Genomic DNA, 18,604 nt, shown 5'->3' with positions numbered 1-18,604 from the left:
AGTAAAACAGACAGAACAGACAGAACAGCCAGACGTGGAGGTAGTAACATAACAAAACAGCCAGACATGAGGGTAGTAACATAGACAGGACTGCCAGACGTGGTAGTAACACAGACAGAACAGCCAGACGTGGGGGTAGTAACATAACATAACAGAACAGCCAGGAGTGGGGGTAGTAACATAGACAGAACAGCCAGACGTGGGGGTAGTAACATAACAGACCAGCCAGGCGTTGGGGTAGTAACATAACAGAACAGCCAGACGTGGGGGTAGTAAAACAGACAGAACAGCCAGACGTGTGGGTAGTAACATAACAGAACAGCCAGACATGGGCGTAGTAACACAGACAGAGGGCCAGACGTGGGGGTAGTAACATAGACAGAGGGCCAGACGTGGGGGTAGTAAAACAGACAGAACAGCCAGACGTGGGGGTAGTAACATAGACAGATGACCAGATGTGGGGGTAGTAAAACAGACAGAACAGCCAGACGTGGGGGTAGTAACATAGACAGAACAGCCAGACGTGTGGATAGTAAAACAGACAGAACAGCCAGACGTGGGGGTAGTAACATAGACAGAGGGCCAGATGTGGGGATAGTAACATAGACAGAGGGCCAGATGTGGGGATAGTAACATAGACAGAGGGCCAGAAGTGGGGATAGTAACATAGACAGAGGGCCAGATGTGAGGAGAGTAACATAGACAGAGGGCCAGACGTGGGGATAGTAACACAGACAGAGGGCCAGACGTGGGGATAGTAACATAGACAGAGGGCCAGATGTGGGGGTAGTAACATAGACAGAGGGCCAGACGTGGGGATAGTAACATAGACAGAGGGCCAGACGTGGGGATAGTAACACAGACAGAGGGCCAGAAGTGGGGATAGTAACACAGACAGAGGGCCAGACGTGGGGGTAGTAACATAGACAGAGGGCCAGACGTGGGGATAGTAACACAGACAGAGGGCCAGACGTGGGGATAGTAACACAGACAGAGGGCCAGAAGTGGGGATAGTAACATAGACAGAGGGCCAGAAGTGGGGATAGTAACATAGACAGAGGGCCAGAAGTGGGGATAGTAACACAGACAGAGGGCCAGACGTGGGGGGTAGTAACATAGACAGAGGGCCAGACGTGGGGATAGTAACACAGACAGAGGGCCAGACGTGGGGATAGTAACACAGACAGAGGGCCAGAAGTGGGGATAGTAACATAGACAGAGGGCCAGAAGTGGGGATAGTAACATAGACAGAGGGCCAGATGTGGGGATAGTAACACAGACAGAGGGCCAGACGTGGGGATAGTAACACAGACAGAGGGCCAGACGTGGGGGTAGTAACATAGACAGAGGGCCAGACGTGGGGATAGTAACACAGACAGAGGGCCAGACGTGGGGGTAGTAACATAGACAGAGGGCCAGATGTGGGGGTAGTAACATAGACAGAGGGCCAGACGTGGGGATAGTAACACAGACAGAGGGCCAGATGTGGGGGTAGTAACACAGACAGAGGGCCAGAAGTGGGGGTAGTAACACAGGCAGAGGGCCAGAAGTGGGGATAGTAACACAGACAGAGGGCCAGACGTGGGGGTAGTAACATAGACAGAACAGCCAGACGTGTGGATAGTAAAACAGACAGAACAGCCAGACGTGGGGGTAGTAACATAGACAGAGGGCCAGATGTGGGGATAGTAACATAGACAGAGGGCCAGATGTGGGGATAGTAACATAGACAGAGGGCCAGAAGTGGGGATAGTAACATAGACAGAGGGCCAGACGTGGGGGTAGTAACATAGACAGAGGGCCAGACGTGGGGATAGTAACATAGACAGAGGGCCAGACGTGGGGATAGTAACATAGACAGAGGGCCAGACGTGGGGATAGTAACACAGACAGAGGGCCAGAAGTGGGGATAGTAACACAGACAGAGGGCCAGACGTGGGGGTAGTAACATAGACAGAGGGCCAGACGTGGGGATAGTAACACAGACAGAGGGCCAGACGTGGGGGTAGTAACATAGACAGAGGGCCAGACGTGGGGATAGTAACACAGACAGAGGGCCAGAAGTGGGGATAGTAACACAGACAGAGGGCCAGATGTGGGGGTAGTAACATAGACAGAGGGCCAGACGTGGGGATAGTAACACAGACAGAGGGCCAGATGTGGGGGTAGTAACACAGACAGAGGGCCAGAAGTGGGGGTAGTAACACAGGCAGAGGGCCAGAAGTGGGGATAGTAACACAGACAGAGGGCCAGACGTGGGGGTAGTAACATAGACAGAACAGCCAGACGTGTGGATAGTAAAACAGACAGAACAGCCAGACGTGGGGGTAGTAACATAGACAGAGGGCCAGATGTGGGGATAGTAACATAGACAGAGGGCCAGATGTGGGGATAGTAACATAGACAGAGGGCCAGAAGTGGGGATAGTAACATAGACAGAGGGCCAGATGTGGGGGTAGTAACATAGACAGAGGGCCAGACGTGGGGATAGTAACATAGACAGAGGGCCAGACGTGGGGATAGTAACACAGACAGAGGGCCAGAAGTGGGGATAGTAACACAGACAGAGGGCCAGACGTGGGGGTAGTAACATAGACAGAGGGCCAGACGTGGGGATAGTAACACAGACAGAGGGCCAGACGTGGGGGTAGTAACATAGACAGAGGGCCAGACGTGGGGATAGTAACACAGACAGAGGGCCAGAAGTGGGGATAGTAACACAGACAGAGGGCCAGATGTGGGGGTAGTAACATAGACAGAGGGCCAGACGTGGGGATAGTAACACAGACAGAGGGCCAGAAGTGGGGGTAGTAACACAGACAGAGGGCCAGAAGTGGGGGTAGTAACACAGGCAGAGGGCCAGAAGTGGGGGTAGTAACATAGACAGAACAGCCAGAAGTGGGGGTAGTAACATAGACAGAACAGCCAGAAGTGGGGGTAGTAACACAGACAGAGGGCCAGAAGTGGGGGTAGTAACACAGGCAGAGGGCCAGAAGTGGGGGTAGTAACATAGACAGAACAGCCAGACGTGTGGATAGTAAAACAGACAGAACAGCCAGACGTGGGGGTAGTAACATAGACAGAGGGCCAGATGTGGGGATAGTAACATAGACAGAGGGCCAGATGTGGGGATAGTAACACAGGCAGAGGGCCAGAAGTGGGGGTAGTAACATAGACAGAACAGCCAGAAGTGGGGGTAGTAACACAGACAGAGGGCCAGAAGTGGGGGTAGTAACATAGACAGAACAGCCAGAATTGGGAGTAGTAACACAGACAGAGGGCCAGACGTGGGGGTAGTAACACAGACAGAGGGCCAGACATGGGGGTAGTAACACAGACAGAGGGCCAGACATGGGGGTAGTAACACAGACAGAGGGCCAGACGTGGGGGTACTAACACAGACAGAGGGCCAGACGTGTGGGTAGTAACACAGACAGAGGGCTCTTGCAGGAGCAAGAGCAGGAGCTGATGAAGGGAGAGAGAAGGAGAGAGAGAGGGGGAGAGAGGGGAAGAGAGAGAGAGAAGCTTGATACAGCTTCAAATAGCACTGACGTGTCAAGTGAGAGGTGTCAAAGCCCATTAGCCCAACAATGGCAGGAGAGTCACACAGTCTACCCCAACCAAATGGAGAGGCCTTAGAAGCTCCCTCCCGCTGTTCAGAGGCAATTAAAATACAGTACCCTTTGCATGTAAAGAATGATAAGGCAAGAAAAGATTACAAAATGAAGCTCCTTATGGAAAATCAAGAGACACTTTTTGCTGACTATTACAAAAATGGGAACATCAGCAACCTTATCTTCCACACAAACCATCCCCTGGCATGGCACAGTGCTATATTAGCACACTACCCCTTTGTTACGAGAGGGGGGATTAACGAGGGGTGGAAACTCAGAATACTTGACAACGAGGACTCTGAGTTAAGTAATATAAATATCTATAAGTCCTGGAACAGTAATGGTACAGAGTAACCACAAACAGTTTCAGCTGGACTTTCACCTAATCAAAGAATTAGCCCAGCAGGAGAAGCTCTCCCTTGATAAAGATACCCCCACCCCGAGAGGATCAGACCAGACCTCTTCATTATGTAACCCCACAGATGAGCAACCCCCAGCGGAGGGTCAACCTCCCAGCACAGATTACCACTCCCTCATTGAAATGAAGGACAAATTCACCCAGCTGGAGATAAGGCAGTGGAGCTGGAACAGCAGGTGATTACACTTCAGGCAAGCACAGACCCAGACAACAGTCCAGCACAACAACAGCACCTTAACCAGACCCGGAGAGCTGGAGGTGGACAGAGACATATCTGCACTTTGGACAGTGGTGAGACAAATACAACAGGAGAAAGAGGAGCAGAACAGAGCACTAGAGGAGAGTATCAGACTGCTGGTGGAGGAGAGGTTGAGGGGGATGGAGGAGAGGGTGAGGGGGATGGAGGAGAAGTTGAGGGGGACGGCGTGTGACAGAGAACAACCCACTAGAGAGGTGGCCACCCCCACAGAGAAGCCAGCAGAACAGCCCACCTCAGCACCCAACAAAAGTCTCGACACCACAGCAGAACAGTCCACACCAGACCCTGACCATAGAGTCGACATCACAGCACAACAGACAAATGAAGAACCCCAAGCCCAGAGGCTCTCACCCCCTCTGAGCACCCCCCCTGTCAGCCACCCTGGTAGCCCTTCTGCCAACCCCCCCACACCCACTGAGGACAAACACAAGACACAAATTGTACTACTTATGGACTCAAATGGGAAATATATAGAAGAAAAAAAACTTTTTCCCAAACACATTGTGTCTAAACTCTGGTGTCCAAACACCCAGCGCGCCCTAGACCTTCTGTCTGAGGCCAAACTAGGCTCACCCAGCCAAATAATAATACACACAGGCACAAACGACCTGAGAGCACAGCAGGAAAGAGTGGCCACAGCACTGAAGGGAGTGATTGAAAAGGCTTCTTCTACTTTCCCCAACGCACAAGTGGTTATCTCCACCCTGCTACCACGAAAAGACTTCCACCCCGCCACAATACAGCGGGTAAATGCAAGTATTTCCCGTGACTGTGCCTCAAAACCAAACGTTTTCCTGGCCCACCACTCCACCCTGGACTTGAACAGCCTCTATGACCAGGTCCACCTCTACAAGGCAGCAGTGCCCACCTTTGCCCGAACTCTAAAGGACATCGCTCTCAAACGTATCCCCAACACTTCACACAGGAGCAACAGATCAATAGACACCCCACCCAGACCAGCGAGACACCCTCCCAGATCTGCAGGACCCCCCCTGGATCTACACATAGAGGACCCACGCCAAGAGGAATTACATCCAGACCACAGTACACCCAGACAGATCCACACCCCCACCCCAACCAATCAACACCCCCCCACGTCAACCATGCCCACACTCCATTTAGGCCCCCTCAGATCAGACCTATGCCACTCCTGCCCACCCCATGCACCCCACCCCCGCAAAGAGGGCCTCAACATGGAAGCCACACATACGCCCAGGTAGTGAGCGGGCAAACAGTCCCAACCCCCACTCTCACACTCGCCCAAGCCAATGGCATGTACCAGATGCTCAGCAGGCTCTGCTCACACTTACTGGCCTGAGGCCAAACCACGACCAACAATATTGGACACTCTATGGAACAAAAAGCCTTCACTATATTATCCTGGAATATCCAAGGCCTGAGGTCATCTGCCTTTGGCCTAAAGAGCAGAAACCCGGACTTCACCAAAGAAATCGGTAATACAGACATTGTCATCCTGCAAGAAACCTGGTATAGAGGAGATGGACCCATTGGTTGCCCTCTAGGTTACAGAGAGCTGGTAGTCCCATCCACCAAACTACCAGGTGTGAAACAGGGAAGGGACTCAGGGGGTATGCTAATTTGGTATAGAGCAGACCTAACTCACTCCATTCAATTAATCAAAACAGGAACATTCTACATTTGGCTAGAAATTCAAAAGGAAATGATCCTAACAGAGAAAAATGTCCTCCTGTGTGCTACCTATATCCCCCCACTAGAATCCCCATATTTTAATGAAGACAGCTTCTCCATCCTGGAGGGGGAAATCAATCATTTCCAGGCCCAGGGACATGTACTAGTCTGTGGCGACCTAAATGCCAGAACCGGACAAGAACCTGACACCCTCAGCACACAGGGGGACAAACACCTGCCTGGAGGTGACAGCATTCCCTCCCACATATGCCCCCCTAGGCACAACTATGACAACATAACCAACAAAAACGGGTCACAACTCCTGCAGCTCTGTCGCACGCTGGGTATGTACATAGTCAACGGTAGGCTTCGAGGGGACTCCTATGGTAGGTACACCTATAGCTCATCTCTTGGCAGTAGTACTGTAGACTACTTTATCACTGACCTCAACCCAGAGTCTCTCAGAGCGTTCACAGTCAGCCCACTGACACCCCTATCAGACCACAGCAAAATCACAGTCTACTTAAACAGAGCAATACTCAATCATGAGGCAACAAAGCCAAAGGAACTGAGTAACATTAAGAAATGCTATAGATGGAAGGAATGCAGTTTGGAAACCTACCAAAAAACAATTAGGCAACAACAAATTCAATCCCTTTTAGACAATTTCCTGGGTAAAACGTTCCACTGTAATAGTGAAGGTGTAAACTTGGCAGTAGAAAATCTTAACAGTATATTTGACCTCTCAGCTTCCCTATCAAATCTAAAAATCTCAAATAGGAAACCGAAGAAAATTAACAATAATGACAAATGGTTTGATGAAGAATGCAAAAATCGAAGAAAGAAATTGAGAAACCTGTCCAACCAAAAACATAGAGACCCGGAAAACCTGAGTCTACGCCTTCACTATGGTGAATCACTAAAACAATACAGAAATACACTATGGAAAAAGAAGGAACAGCATGTCAGAAATCAGCTCAATGCAATTGAAAAATCCATAGACTCTAACCACTTCTGGGAAAATTGGAAAACACTAAACAAACAACAACACGAAGAATTATCTATCCAAAATGGAGATGTATGGGTAAACCACTTCTCCAATCTTTTTGGCTCTATAACAAAGAATAAAGAGCAAAAACATATACATGATCAAATACAGATCTTAGAATCAACTACTAAAGACTACCAGAACCCACTGGATTCTCCAATTACATTGAATGAGTTACAGGACAAAATAAAAACCCTCCAACCCAAAAAGGCCTGTGGTGTTGATGGTATCCTCAATGAAATGATCAAATATACAGACAACAAATTCCAATTGGCTATACTAAAACTCTTTAACATCATACTTAGCTCTGGCATCTTCCCCAATATTTGGAACCAAGGACTGATCACCCCAATCCACAATAACTACCGTGGAATATGTGTCAACAGTAACCTTGGGAAAATCCTCTGCATTATTATTAACAGCAGACTCGTACATTTCCTCAATGAAAACAATGTACTGAACAAATGTCAAATTACCGTACAACAGACCATGTATTCACCCTGCACACCCTAATTGACAACCAAACAAACCAAAACAAAGGCAAAGTCTTCTCATGCTTTGTTGATTTCAAAAAAGCCTTCGATTCAATCTGGCATGAGGGTCTGCTATACAAACAGATGGAAAGTGGTGTTGGGGGTAAAACATACGACATTATAAAATCCATGTACACAAACAACAAGTGTGCGGTTAAAATTGGCAAAAAACACACACATTTCTTCACTGTCTAACCCCACAGGGTCGTGGGGTGAGACAGGGATGCAGCTTAAGCCCCACCCTCTTCAACATATATATCAACGAATTGGCGCGGGCACTAGAAAAGTCTGCAGCACCCGGCCCTCCCCCTGCTAGAATCTGAAGTCAAATGTCTGCTGTTTGCTGATGATCTGGTGCTTCTGTCACCAACCAAGGAGGGCCTACAGCAGCACCTAGATCTTATGCACAGATTCTGTCAGACCTGGGCCCTGACCGTAAATCTCAGTAAGACCAAAATAATGGTGTTCCAAAAAAGGTCCAGTCACCAGGACCACAAATACAAATTCCATCTAGACACTGTTGCCCTAGAGCACACAAAAAACTATACATACCTTGGCCTAAACATCAGCACCACAGGTAACTTCCACAAAGCTGTGAACGATCTGAGAGACAAGGCAAGAAGGGCATTCTATGCCATCAAAAGAAACATAAATTTCAACATACCAATTAGGATTTGGCTAAAAATACTTGAATCAGTCATAGAGCCCATTGCCCTTTATGGTTGTGAGGTCTGGGGTCCGCTCACCAACCAAGACTTCACAAAATGGGACAAACACCAAATTTAGAATCTGCACGCAGAATTCTGCAAAAATATCCTCCGTGTACAACGTAGAACACCAAATAATGCATGCAGAGCAGAATTAGGCCGATACCCACTAATTATCAAAATCCAGAAAAGAGCTGTTAAATTCTACAACCACCTAAAAGGAAGCGATTCACAAACCTTCCATAACAAAGCCATCACCTACAGAGAGATGAACCTGGAGAAGAGTCCCCTAAGCAAGCTGGTCCTGGGGCTCTGTTCACAAACACAAACACACACTACAGAGCCCCAGGACAGCAGCACAATTAGACCCAACCAAATCATGAGAAAACAAAAAGATAACTACTTAACACATTGGAAAGAATGAACAAAAAAACAGAGCAAACTAGAATGCTATTTGGCCCTACACAGAGAGTACACAGCGGCAGAATACCTGACCACTGTGACTGACCCAAAATTAAGGAAAGCTTCGACTATGTACAGACTCAGTGAGCATAGCCTTGCTATTGAGAAAGGCCGCCGTAGGCAGACATGGCTCTCAAGAGAAGACAGGCTATGTGCTCACTGCCCACAAAATGAGGTGGAAACTGAGCAGCAGTTCCTAACCTCCTGCCCAATGTATGACCATATTAGAGAGACATATTTCCCTCAGATTACAAAGATCCACAAAGAATTCGAAAACAAATCCCATATCTACTGGGTGAAATTCCACAGTGTGCCATCACAGCAGCAAGATTTGTGACCTGTTGCCACGAGAAAAGGGCAACCAGTGAAGAACAAACACCATTGTAAATACAACCCATATTTATGCTTATTTATTTTATCTTGTGTCCTTTAACCATTTGTACATTGTTAAAACACTGTATATATATATATATATATAATATGACATTTGTAATGTCTTTACTGTTTTGAAACTTCTGTATGTGTAATGTTTACTGTTAATTTTTGTTGTTTTTCACTTTATATATTCACTTTGTATGTTGTCTACCTCTCCAATTGAATTGAATTGGAGAGAGAGAGAGAGAGAGAGAGAGAGAGAGAGAGAGAGAGAGAGAGAGAGAGAGAGAGAGAGAGATGATGAATGGATCCTGATTAGGGAGGGGGATATCACGACAACATAATTAAGACCTGGAACAGGGGAAATCAACATGCTAACAACCAATAAAATTCAAGTCAGTTGAAGTCAGTTTTTTTTATGTCCCAATACCTTGGCATCGGGTCTATGAACTGACATATAAAACAACAATTGACTCATCAAGTCATTCGTTTCAATTTAAGCTACTATATAAAATACTTGCTACAAAAAAAATCTCTATATGTGGGGCATTGAACAGTCATCCTTGTGCAGACTCTGTCACGAGGAAACATAATCAATATAATATATTTTCTGGTACTGTCTATCTGTGGCTTGATTTTGGAGTCAGGTCCAGGAATGATTGTTATGTCATAATATCAGGGTTCAGATGGAACTGCAAACTGTATTGTTAGGAGATCTGAAAAACCACCATCAGTCAATGAGAAATATCATTCTAGTCTTTTTAGTATAATATCAGCAGAAATGTTCTACATCAGCGTAACATGGAGGGATTTATTGCAAAAGGAAATATTAAAATGGCATTATACTGGGAAAGATGGGTTTTTCTGTGGACAACGGAGGGTTGGAGTTAAGATCAGAAGGAATGGTGGATTGGCCGCTGTGGGTGAAAATCCAGCACTTGAAGAAAGAAGAAATTAGAAATGTATGTATAATTATTTAACTACAGGTACTGTAGATGTGAGTTAAAATAGCTGTAGCAGTAGAATATTTATTGTCCGTTAGTTTACTCCAATCAGGTTAGGATGGTAGGATCGCTAGTTTACTCCAATCATGTTAGGATGGTAGGATCGTTAGTTTACTCCAATCATGTTAGGATGGTAGGATCGTTAGTTTACTCCAATCAGGTTAGGATGGTAGGATCGTTAGTTTACTCCAATAAGGTTAGGGATGGTAGGATCGCTAGTTTACTCTAATCATGTTAGGATGGTAGGATCGTTAGTTTACTCCAATTATGTTAGGATGGTAGGATCGTTAGTTTACTCCAATCATGGTATGCTAGAATGGTAGATGGTAGAAATAATGATTTCTTTCAGCCTTTATTTCTTTCATCACACTCCCAAGGATGAACCAGACTTGTGAAGGTCTTACAATTTTATTTCTGAGGTCTTGGCTGATTTCTTTTGATTTTCCCATGATGTCAAGCAAAGAGGCACTGAGTTTGAAGGTCGACCTTGAAATACATCCACAGGTACGCCTCCAATTGACTCAAATGATGTCAATTAGCCTATCAGAAGCTTCAAAGCCATGACATCATTTTCTGGAATTTTCCAAACTGTTTAAAGGCACAGTCAATTTAGTGTATGTAAACTTCTGACCCACTGGAGTTGTGATACAGTGAATTATGAAGTGAAATAATCTGCCTGTAAACAATTGTTGGAAAAATGACTGTCAAGCATAAAGTAGATGTCCTAACCGACTTGCCAAAACTATGGTTTGTTAACAAGAAATTTGTGGAGTGGTTGAAAACCTATTAATGACTCCAACCTAAGTGTATGTAAACTTAAACATTCATTTTTAATACATGTATTGTAATGTATGTGTGTGGCAGGCTTACAATGATGGCAAAACACAACATTTGAGAGTGTGCTGACCCTGGTGCTAGAGGGGGTACGCAGTTGGAGGTTGAATGTTTGAAGGGGTACGGGACTATAAAAAGTTTGTGCCCACTGCCCTAGATAGACCATCAGGTAGCTCTACTCTGTTAAGAAAACAGAAAACCTACACTTCCACAGAGACACAGTAAAACACAGCATGGAACTGGGACAGAGAGAGAGCGAAAGAGAGAGAGAGCGACAGAGAGAGAGAGAGCGGAAAAGAGAGAGCAACAAAGACAGAGCGACAGAGAGAGAAAGCGACAGAGAGCGACAAAGAGAGAGCAACAAAGAGAGAGCGACAGAGAGAGAGAGCGACAGAGAGAGAAAGAGAGCAAAAGAGAGAGAAAGAGAGCAAAAGAGAGTGAGTGAGAAAGAGAGAGAGAGTGACAGAGAGAGAGCAAAAGAGAGTGAGTGAGAAAGAGAGAGAGAGTGACAGAGAGAGAGAGCAAAAGAGATTGAGTGAGAAAGAGAGAGATTGAGTGAGAAAGAGAGAGAGAGCGACAGAGAGAGAGCAAAAGAGAGTGAGTGAGAAAGAGAGAGAGAAGCAGGAGTAAAATAGAAAGAGAAAGGGATTGAAGGAGGCAGTAGATGACAAATGCAATTACTGCAATAACCATCTCACACGGTAAACTGAAGAGAAACCAAGCTGACATGGAAAAACACTGCAGCCCGCTGTAAGAGAAGCAAGGATAACTATCACAGGGTCACAGGAGGTTGGTGGCACCTTAATTGGGGAGGATGGGCTCATAGTAATGTCTGTAATGGAATAAATGGAATGGTATCCAGCTCATCAAACACATGACACAATTCCCTTCATCCCATTCCAGTCATCAATTGGAGCCGTCCTCCCCTAACCAGCCTCCTGTGAGCAGGGTTAGGAAGTTAACTGAAATTCTAATTCCAATTTCCATCAATGCTTCTCTATGAGAAAGAATGGAATTGGAATTTCTTCCTGAATTGACTGAAATGGAATTGACCTAAACCCTGAACTCTAACCCTAACCTCTAGAGAGGACATTTGGGGACTTTCAGGGACATTTGGGGAAACAGATTAAGTGTACTCGGTGTATTAGGGTGCATATACTAGCGGAAGTGTCCTTAACTTTGGAGCATAGGTTGCAAATCTACTAGTTCAGTGTCCTTACCTTGACAGGTTTGGTTGCATATCTACTAGCTCAGTGTCCTTATCTTGAGAGGTTTGGGATGCATATCTACTATCTCAGTGTCCTTACCTTGAGAGGGTTGGTTGCATATCTACCAGCTCAGTGTTTACATTGAGAGGTTTGGTTACATACCTACTAGCTCAGTGTTTACCTTGAGAGGTTTGGTTGCATATCTACTAGCTCAGTGTCCTTACCTTGAGAGGTTTGGGTGTATATCTACTAGCTCAGTGTCCTTACCTTGAGAGGTTTGGGTGTATATCTACTAGCTCAGTGTCCTTACCTTGAGAGGTTTGGGTGTATATCTACTAGCTCAGTGTCCTTACCTTGAGAGGTTTGGGTGCATATCTACTAGCTCAGTGTCCTTACCTTGAGAGGTTAAGGTGTATATCTACTAGCTCAGTGTCCTTACCTTGAGAGGTTTGGGTGCATATCTACTATCTCAGTGTCCTTATTTTGAGAGGTTTGGTTGCATATCTACTAGCTCAGTGTTTACATTGAGAGGTTTGGTTGCATAACTACTAGCTCAGTGTTTACATTGAGAGGTTTGGTTGCAAATCTACTAGCTCAGTGTTTACCTTGAGAGGTTTGGTTGCATATCTACTAGCTCAGTGTTTACATTGAGAGGTTTGGTTGCATATCTACTATCTCAGTGTCCTTACCTTGAGAGGTTTGGTTGCATATCTGCCAGCTCAGTGTTTACATTGAGAGGTTTGGTTACATACCTACTAGCTCAGTGTTTACCTTGAGAGGTTTGGTTGCATATCTACTAGCTCAGTGTCCTTACCTTGAGAGGTTTGGGTGTATATCTACTAGCTCAGTGTCCTTACCTTGAGAGGTTTGGGTGTATATCTACTAGCTCAGTGTCCTTACCTTGAGAGGTTTGGGTGTATATCTACTAGCTCAGTGTCCTTACCTTGAGAGGTTTGGGTGCATATCTACTAGCTCAGTGTCCTTACCTTGAGAGGTTAAGGTGTATATCTACTAGCTCAGTGTCCTTACCTTGAGAGGTTTGGGTGCATATCTACTAGCTCAGTGTCCTTACCTTGAGAGGTTTGGGTGCATATCTACTAGCTCAGTGTCCTTACCTTGAGAGGTTTGGGTGCATATATACTTCTTGATCAAGGCATCGGTAGGCTGTGTGTAAAGGCTCAGAGCGTATTTGAGGGACTTGAGGTCAGGGCTCTTCTCAAGGAACGTCTTCTTCAGACCGTTTCCTCCGGCGTGGAAATATTGCTACGGAAAAGAGAGAGAGAGAAAGGAAAAAAGAAAGAAGGAAAGTCAGAGCCACTTTATTCACTGTCTTCAGTCTTCAGAGCAGAAGGAGAACAGACATAGTCAGTACATTTAGCCTGCTTGTCTGTCCTGTAAACAAAGATGCTGTATATGTATGTTAAAAGACTCCAGAGTGGCGCAGCGGTCGTAGGCACTGCATCTCAGTGCTAAAGGTGTCACTACAGACCCTGGTTCGATCCCGGGCTGTATCACAACCGGCCGTGATCGGGAGTCCCATAGGGCGGCGTACAATTGTCCCAGCGTTGTCCGGGTTATTAGGGGAGGGTTTTGTCTGGGTAGACCGCCATTGTAAAATAAGAATTTGTTTTTAACTGACTTGCCTAGTTAAATAAAGGTAACATTTTAAATTCAAAATATATGCAGACAGACAGTTCCTTTTTCTTTTCTGGGATAGTCACCTGTTGAAGTGTCCTGGAGGTAGGACTACTTTTTTAGAATTGTCCCCCCAGTTGAGCACCTGGTTACCCTTTTTGTTAAAGCTGGACTGAAGTTTACTTGGGTAAGCCTTCATTCACCATATTCATTTTAATGTTGGTTCCTCAGATCAGATTGAAAACATACATGTTCATGTACCTTTAAGTCTTCTGACCAGACTGACTGTATAGGAGACTGTGTGGGAGAGATAATACGCATGTTTGCTTATGTAACAGCTGTCAAACTGCTTGTATAACAATACATCTTCCTCCCTCCTAAAGTCTGCTACTTGATCTCGGGTCCTCTGTCTCGCAAACACTCGACAACACCTTAGCCAGCTACACCACTGAAAAAGCTAGCAATTCAAGGCATTTCAATCTGAGGAGTGAGGTTACCAATAAAACTCGGGTACACTCAGACCAGATAGAACACGTACAGAGTTAATGTACTTTTCACATCTTCAGACCAGACTGTGTGGAAGACTGTGTGGGAGAGGTAATAACTATGTATGCTCATCCAGGCTGGCAGCAGTAGGCCTAATAAAAATGTACTCTGTACTGTTGCATTAAGACAGAGGATAATTGCTTAAAGTCCTGCCACATACACACACTCCACCCCCACACACACTCTCCACCTCACTGGAGTTCATGAGTTCGTAGGTCATCCTCCATTGGCTCTGGAAGAAGAAAGTCATGTTCAGATATAATCCAGTCACTGATGCATTATGGAATATCGGATACAGACTGAAAACAGTGGGTGAGTCAATGAGCCAAAGCTGCTCAGAGTAAATGATCCTAAGCGCTGTAGCTCTGTGTTCCAAAAAACATCCTATTACCTATAGCAAACTACTTCTGATCAAAAGTAGTGTCCTACATAGGGCATACAGTGTCATTTGGGACTAAGCTCTGTAGCTCTGCTGCCTCGGCAGAATAGGCACAACCCAGATTCACTCTGAAGATACCGTAGGTGTTGATGGGGGAAGAATGGCAGAGAAACCATCAAAGACATATCCAACACAACACCAACTCCAAGAGCTAGTCCACACAACACCAACTCCAAGAGCTAGTCCACACAACACCTACTCCAAGAGCTAGTCCACACAACACCAACTCCAAGAGCTAGTCCACACAACACCAACTCCAAGAGCTAGTCCACACAACACCAACTCCAAGAGCTAGTCCACACAACACCAACTCCAAGAGCTAGTCCACACAACACCAACTCCAAGAGCTAGTCCACACAACACCAACTCCAAGAGCTAGTCCACACAACACCAAGAGCTAGCCCACACAACACCAACTCCAAGATCTAGTCCACACAACACCAACTCCAAGAGCTAGTCTACACAACACCAACTCCAAGAGCTAGTCCACACAACACCAAGAGCTACCCCACACAGCACCAACTCCAAGAGCTAGTCCACACAACACCAACTCCAAGAGCTAGTCCACACAACACCAAGAGCTAGCCCACACAACACCAACTCCAAGATCTAGTCCAACAACACCAAGAGCTAGCCCACACAACACCAACTCCAAGATCTAGTCCACACAACACCAACTCCAAGAGCTAGTCTACACAACACCAACTCCAAGATCTAGTCCACACAACACCAAGAGCTAGCCCACACAGCACCAACTCCAAGAGCTAGTCCACACAACACCAACTCCAAGAGCTAGTCCACACAACACCAAGAGCTAGCCCACACAACACCAACTCCAAGAGCTAGTCCACACAACACCAAGAGCTAGCCCACACAACACCAACTCCAAGATCTAGTCCACACAACACCAAGAGCTAGCCCACACAACACTAACTCCAAGATCTAGTCCACACAACACCAACTCCAAGAGCTAGTCTACACAACACCAACTCCAATATCTAGTCCACACAACACCAAGAGCTAGCCCACACAGCACCAACTCCAAGAGCGAGTCCACACAACACCAACTCCAAGAGCTAGTCCACACAACACCAAGAGCTAGCCCACACAACACCAACTCCAAGAGCTAGTCCACACAACACCAACTCCAAGATCTAGTCCACACAACTCCAAGAGCTAGTCCACACAACACCAACTCCAAGAGCTAGTCCACACAACACCAACTTCAAGAGCTAGTCCATACAACACCAACTCCAAGAGCTAGTCCACACAACACCAACTTCAAGAGCTAGTCCACACAACACCAACTTCAAGAGCTAGTCCACACAACACCAACTCCAAGAGCTAGTCCACACAACACCAACTTCAAGAGCTAGTCCACACAACACCAACTTCAAGAGCTAGTCCACACAACACCAACTCCAAGAGCTAGTCCACACAACACCAACTCCAAGAGCTAGTCCACACAACACCAACTCCAAGAGCTAGTCCACACAACACCAACAAAAACATCAACAACAAAACATTTTTTGTCACATACATGGATATGTGTATCATATTATCATCTCACCACCACCTGAAAAATCACAGTCATTTCATGGGGAATCTATACTGGTTTTGCTTTTCGGCATTACATTTATCTCAAACCATTTAACACCATACAAATGTTCCCTCTTCAGAATTCCATTCCTTTTTGCTCCATTTCTTTCTCTCTGTCTCTTTCCTTCTCTCTCTATCCCTCTCTCCCTTCATATCCATTTCTCTTCCTCCCTCTCTCTCTCTCTTCCCCTCTCTCTACCTCCCCCTCCTCTCTCTCTATCTTCCCCTCCCCTCTCTCTACTTCCCCCATCTCCACCTCCCTCCTGCCCCTCTCTCTACCACCCTCCCACCCCTCTCTCCATCTCTCCTTGCCTCATTACTGAAGGCATAACGTCTTTAACCGGTCCTGCATTCAGCCTGTGTATCTCTGCTAGTCTCTCTCCCCCATCCCTCCCTCCCTCTCTAACTCTCTCTCCTCTCTCTCTTCTTTTAAGTCTTTAACCAGTCCTGCATTCAGCCTGTGTATCTCTGCTAGTCTCTCTCCCTGCTTCCCTCACTCTCGCTCTCCTCTTTCTCTTCCTTTAAGTCTTTAACCACTCCTACATTCAGCCTGTGTATCTCTGCTAGTCTCTCTCCCTGCTTCCCTCCCTCTCGCTCTCCTCTTTCTCTTCCTTTAAGTCTTTAACCACTCCTACATTCAGCCTGTGTATCTCTGCTAGTTTCTCTCCCTACCTCCCTCCCTCTCGCTCTCCTCTTTCTCTTCCTTTAAGTCTTTAACCACTCCTACATTCAGCCTGTGTATCTCTGCTAGTCTTTCTCCCCCATCTCTCCCCCCCCTCTTCCTTTAGGTCTTTAATCAGTCCTGCATTCAGCCTATGTATCTCTTCTACCTAAAGGTATTACTTAACTGTGATTGGCCAGAGTCTCCTGGAAGCATTACTGAACTCCTCTAATTGGACGTTCTCCTCGGAATACTGGTGGAGAGAATTCCACAGCATGACGGATCTAAACAGGGAGCTGGTGTCCATGGAGATGCAGGAATCAATTAGCTTCTGTTTCACGGCGCTGCGTTGAGTGTTCACACAGACCCCGGTCTGAACTCCTGTCTGTGTCACAAATAGCACCCACAGGGGTCTGGTCAAAAGTACTGCACTATGTAGGGTATAGGGTGCCATTTGGACGCACTTACTGACTGCATCGACTCCTCTCAGCACCACTACTCCTCTTAAAGACCTTACAACCCTACTACCCTGTTAAAACAGTCACCACTCTACAACGATCCTTTAGGTAAACTCTCATTACAACCCTACTACCCTGTTAAAACAGTCACCACTCTACAACGATCCTTTAGATAAACTCTCTTTACAACCCTACTACCCTGTTAAAACAGTCACCACTCTACAACGATCCTTTAGATAAACTCTCTTTACAACCCTACTACCCTGTTAAAACAGTCACCACTCTACAACGATCATTTAGGTAAACTCTCTTTACAACCCTACTACCCTGTTAAAACCCTGTCCATCTCTCTTTGCTCATATACAGGGACAGAGAAAGGTAGGCATGGATGGTTAGAGGGAGAAAGGAATGAGGGTAGGGATGGAATGTGAAAGGTAGGCATGGATGGTTAGAGGGAGAAAGGAATGAGGGTAGGGATGGAAGGTGAAAGGTAGGCATGGATGGTTAGAGGGAGAAAGGAATGAGGGTAGGAATGGAAGGTGAAAGGTAGGCATGGATGGTTAGAGGGAGAAAGGAATGAGGGTAGGGATGGAAGGTAGAAAGTAGGAATGGATGGTTAGAGGGAGAAAGGAATGAGGGTAGGGATGGAAGGTGAAAGGTAGGCATGGATGGTTAGAGGGAGAAAGGAATGAGGGTAGGGATGGAAGGTGAAAGGGAGGGAGGGATGGAGGAGGCATGGATGGATTGAGAGAGGAATTGATGGAGAGATGGATGGAGGCTGAAAGGGATGGAGGAAGGGAGGGATGGATGGAAAGAGAGAGGGATGGTGGGTTAGACAGATGGAGGGAGAGACAGATGGAGGGGGGGAGAGAGGGATAGATAGAGCGAGGGCTCTCCATTACCTTGATGGTGGGAAGGACAAGGTCCATAGCTGCACACTGTCTTGGTGTCAGGCTACGGGCTTCCTCTCTGATCACATGGTCCTAGAGCGGAGAGAATAGAAAGAGATAGATTCATCAAAACATGTTTCCATAACATTCCTCTTGGAGAGGACACACACACACACACACACACACACACACACACACACACACACACACACACACACACACACTACATTTCAGATGTTTGCATATGATAAGATTGCTATGTAC

General features: G+C 46.2%; 1 protein-coding gene across 1 annotated transcript in view; it reads right to left on the bottom strand.

Annotated features, from left to right (window-relative positions):
- Window positions 1-18,604, bottom strand: part of LOC109882273 (protein unc-13 homolog C) — a gene marked incomplete at its 5' end in the record, with an annotated part of 212,971 nt that overhangs the window by 60,276 nt on the left and 134,091 nt on the right. Inside the window, 2 exon segments of the mRNA XM_031815140.1 lie at window positions 13,228-13,375; window positions 18,353-18,433. Coding sequence (XP_031671000.1) covers window positions 13,228-13,375; window positions 18,353-18,433 — 229 coding nt within the window.

The sequence above is a fragment of the Oncorhynchus kisutch genome, linkage group LG3 (genome assembly GCF_002021735.2).
Source record: "Oncorhynchus kisutch isolate 150728-3 linkage group LG3, Okis_V2, whole genome shotgun sequence".
Taxonomy (NCBI): Eukaryota; Metazoa; Chordata; class Actinopteri; order Salmoniformes; family Salmonidae; genus Oncorhynchus; species Oncorhynchus kisutch.
This window is presented reverse-complemented; position numbering and strand designations above follow the sequence as displayed.